This window comes from Gadus macrocephalus, chromosome 7, assembly GCF_031168955.1.
Source record: "Gadus macrocephalus chromosome 7, ASM3116895v1".
Lineage (NCBI taxonomy): Eukaryota > Metazoa > Chordata > Actinopteri > Gadiformes > Gadidae > Gadus > Gadus macrocephalus.
The window spans coordinates 1,167,890-1,172,067 of record NC_082388.1 but is presented as its reverse complement, the minus strand read 5'-3'; the positions used below and the strand labels follow the sequence as shown (position 1 = coordinate 1,172,067).

The window sequence follows — 4,178 nt, the reverse complement described above, 5'->3', positions numbered from 1 at the left end:
CAAAAATATCCTGCTCCAGACGGCCAGTACTGTGGACACCAAGAAGCTGACGACGCTCAGGAGGAACTATGAGTTTCATTGTTTACATTTTTTTTGTTGTTTATTTCTTGAAGTAAATGGTTGAAATTCACGTTGTTGAAGTCCTTATTAGTGTTGCTCCAAGTGTATATCCGAGAAATAATTATATTATTGGACGACCAACATTTCACAAGTGGAGCTACTAAGCTACTGTTCCCTTAGATTAAAACAATAGCAGAAGTCTAAATTGCACTGAGTTAGTTGCATATCAGTTACCTCCTTCCAAGTTTATAATGTTGAACTTTGGTGTAGACAGACAAGAGCAGGAGTTACATTATATTTCTTATTCACAAATGAAGTTTGTCATGGGTAGACAACAAATTAAAATAAACCGGGTCAAACTAAATATATTATAATATATATTTCGCGCAAACCTCTTACGAGGAATACCACAACAGCAGTCAATGGATCAATTAACAATACTTTATTAGCACCATCATATGACAGTGATCGGTACTCCTGTTCTCGGGGTGAGGAGCCCCGAGACCCTTGATTTTCTGTGTAATAGAATACAGAATAGCAGAGCAGAGCAGAGAGAGATGGAGTTGGGTGCTGGGCTGAGGTCTCAGAAGCGGCTTTTGAACGAGGTTGTGGCAGCCTCCTTTGGTGGTTTAGGTACAGGGGCAATGTTGGCTGGCAAAGCAGGTTGTGCCAGGGTGAGTGAGGAGGTTGGGACGTTTAACGTTATGTTAGGGTCATGTCTTCTGTCCATGACCCTATTGATTAGATGTCTGATAAACTCGGTGGTGTGTGGCGTGAAGATGGTTTTCAATATCCACTGTTTGGACTTCTTGCAGTACACCTGCTTGAACCGTGGTTCTCCTGTAAATGACAAGGAATATGATTACACAGAAAATCTGAAAGAAGATTTGTAACAAAAATAACAAAAATATACAAATTACATTAACCTTGTTTATATACTTACTATTCACATTAAAATGAATTGTATACATTCTCCCTTACTCTCTCTAACTGAGAGAGGTTAAGATAGTTCACATTTGCATTCCCACTGCAGCCACTAAGTCTGATACTGAGGCCAGGCCTGTTGTGTAGATGCCTTGCAGCCTTGCAGACATGTCTACTTCCCCCATAGTGTCAGCTTGGCCGTTAATATGCGAGAGTAAAAGGGCATCTATTCTCACCAGTATGTTTGAAGAGAGCCATCTTCTCGAGGTCTTTCAATAGCCTTTTGTCTAGGACCAGCGACGACAGGTCCTGAAATGCCACCAAGTCCTTCTCAATCCACATCCTCTTCTTCTGCTCACGGGCGGTAAGAGGAGTGTGTTCACACCGATGACGATTTCCGTCACCATCTGTCCATTCGTGTTCATTGCAAGCATGGTGTGGAATGAACTTCCACCGTTTTTGCAGTGCCTGTGTGAAAGAAAAGATTCTCAATAATACTATTACTAAAAAAATAAAGAAAAATCTGAGTTTATCGCAGCTTTTGCTTTCTTACCTCTACGTCACCCTTACATGTGGCACAGGTAAACCACATGTGGTTGACGACAGACCTGTGAACGATATTAAAATTAGTAATTTTAAACCTTGTAAACCAAAGGAACTTCTGCAAGATTACAATCCAACACCGACCTTGTCCATGAAAGAAGGATTTCATTGCCCCTTTTTTTCCCCTTCTTCAGCATCTTTTTCCTGAAACCTGTGATCGTAAATGCAGCATAATTTTGGTCAAACACCAATAATTTCCAATTATTTTTGTATCGTCTCCATTCACCCTGTCTTAGCCATATATATCCTTTTAGTTTAGGTTTATTTAGCTATTACTACTATTGCACAGGGTGTGGCTTGTCACTGGGATTTAGGTAGAACTACAGGTGTGGTGATCAGTTAGGCAAAATTGTGGATAGTGGGCGGAACAATGTGTGAAGTACCAAACTTTGATAATGGGAGCACTACCCAAATATGACGCATGTCAGGACCTATGATTCTGTTTTGCTATGTGTTGAGAACATTTTGACATCCATGCAGAGGGTTTATAAGATAGCCTCCACACACACCTTCTAGTTTCTCACTCTCAACCCCCTCCCAGAGCTTCGAAGCATTGCTTCCCTCAGCAAGTGTAGACGTGTGGATTGTGTGTTTTCTTGAACGAAAGTAATTCAACGAGGCTGTACAGATCTGGGCAGAGTGATACCATGAGGTATCAATGGGGGGTAGGCGTCAATGGGGGAAGGTCCGGAGAAGAATTGCGTGTGTATGTTTACAAGGATGGCAAAAAATACATACCTTTGGCTGTGTGCCAGATGTCAAATTCGTGCTGGACACTAGGATATTGTTCCCAAATTATTTTTTGTATTGATGAGGAGCGGTCCGTGGCCATCACCTCCACGTCAAGGCCCAAGTCCAGAAGCTCAGTCATTCCTCTCGTAAAACCCAGTGGCTCCATGGCTCCGGAGCTGGTGGCCTCTGTACACTAAAGATTCAAGTTTGATAAGTCATCAAATTGTTCAACATAGAAAGACTAATTTTCCATTATTGTTATTCTGCATCCATTTATATGTATCTTACCTGCACCAGTTCTGTGTGGAGTATCTCCTTTGTGTCGTCCAACATAAAGGTGTAGTGGCAGTATTTTGCATTGAAGCCTGGCGAGTCACATCGGCCATCACCTGCCAAATGTGGACTCTTCCCATCTTCCTGTTCCAAATAAACTCTTGCCAAGAGTTCTGTTCTTTTCTCCCTATAACCGTTCTCAATAGCAGGGTGCAAGTACGCCTTCTGAATGTTATAAAACGTAGTTGTTCCAATCATTTGGAGTCCCATGGTTTGGCACCAGTCTGAGAGTTCCGTGGATGTGCCGCCCCTGAACAGAACAGCTGCAGCTGAAAGGAGATTAACCTCTGGCATTCCTCTTACGTCAGGTGAAGATGTCCAGGTCCCAGAATGGCCCCCAAGACACATCCATTTCACCCTCCTCTGTGCCCCAGAATCAAAGATGGTCTTCGATGAAATCGGTTTCCCACACATCTGGCAAAATTTGAATAGTGACATGAAGCTGGATTCATTGACAATAATCTTCTTTTCAAGCCAGTCCTTTACACCTTCGTCCTCTGATGACGACGCCGATGTGGGGGTGAGGGTTGATTCAGACCGATAGCTTTCGTCGGTTTCACCAACTTCAAGGCTACTGGCACAGTTTGAGTGGGGAGATCAAGGAATGTCCAAACATTAATCAGTTTAAAATAAAATACAAAGAATTGATTTTTACAAGGTACAGGGATGAAGAAGGTGTCTAACATAGTGTATATGTTTTCATGTATGTATATATTGGACAATCACTTTAGAATATTGAATGTTTAATTAGATATTATTAAAAGATAACTTGACAATATTATTAGATAAATACGCAGGTAGTAATGAATTGTATCATATTGTAAACTAATGTATATTAATATACAATTATTTAAACTAATGTATATTAATATACAATAATTTTTTGATGATTATTATATAAGGAAGCTAATCATTATAGATTAATAAATTAGGAAGAAGGGGTGAGATTAAATAAGTTTTCTTCTTCTCACCCCTTTTCGAACAGGTAAAGCAAGTGTAAGACAGTTTCTTCTTTTGTGGTTTTCATTGTGTGTAAACATTACTTTATTGTAACTGTCCACTTGTTTCATTTATTTGATTGTTTATTATTATTATTTTTTATTATTATTTACTTGTTTGAAATAAAAACTTTTTCAATTCAATTCAATTCAATTCACTGGTATCGAGGCCTGGTGACTATAATACAAAAGAGATTTATTTTCAATGTTAAATTCCACAAATTACAGTAGTTTTATAATTCCATTACAGACAATATGCTGTACAAACTTACAAACTGTGCTCTGCCAGAGGGAGGATTCTTCATTGGCGCTGACTGGTCTTCCTCATCTTCTGACAACGAGAACAAAGCTGCAGCAGACGTTGTTAGAGTCTGAAATGAGATATGATCAATAAACATTTTAATAACATAAAACTAACATACGTGAAACATCGTAGAACATCGATACCAGCAAACGTCTATAGAATACCAACAACAACACCTACGACCACAATGAAATGACAGCCATGCCGGCAATGCGTTGTGCAGT

At 39.8% G+C, this 4,178-nt stretch overlaps 1 protein-coding gene across 1 annotated transcript; it reads right to left on the bottom strand.

Moving 5' to 3' along the window:
- Window positions 1-1,185: 1,185 nt before the first annotated feature.
- Window positions 1,186-3,906, bottom strand: LOC132461213 (uncharacterized). The gene is made up of 6 exons (XM_060056268.1): window positions 3,810-3,906; window positions 2,608-3,215; window positions 2,326-2,512; window positions 1,672-1,738; window positions 1,538-1,592; window positions 1,186-1,452 (listed from the first exon to the last, which is right to left on the bottom strand). Exons 2-6 carry the CDS (start codon window positions 3,088-3,090, stop codon window positions 1,186-1,188), a joined length of 1,059 nt encoding a protein of 352 aa, XP_059912251.1. The 5' UTR covers window positions 3,091-3,215; window positions 3,810-3,906.
- Window positions 3,907-4,178: the final 272 nt, after the last annotated feature.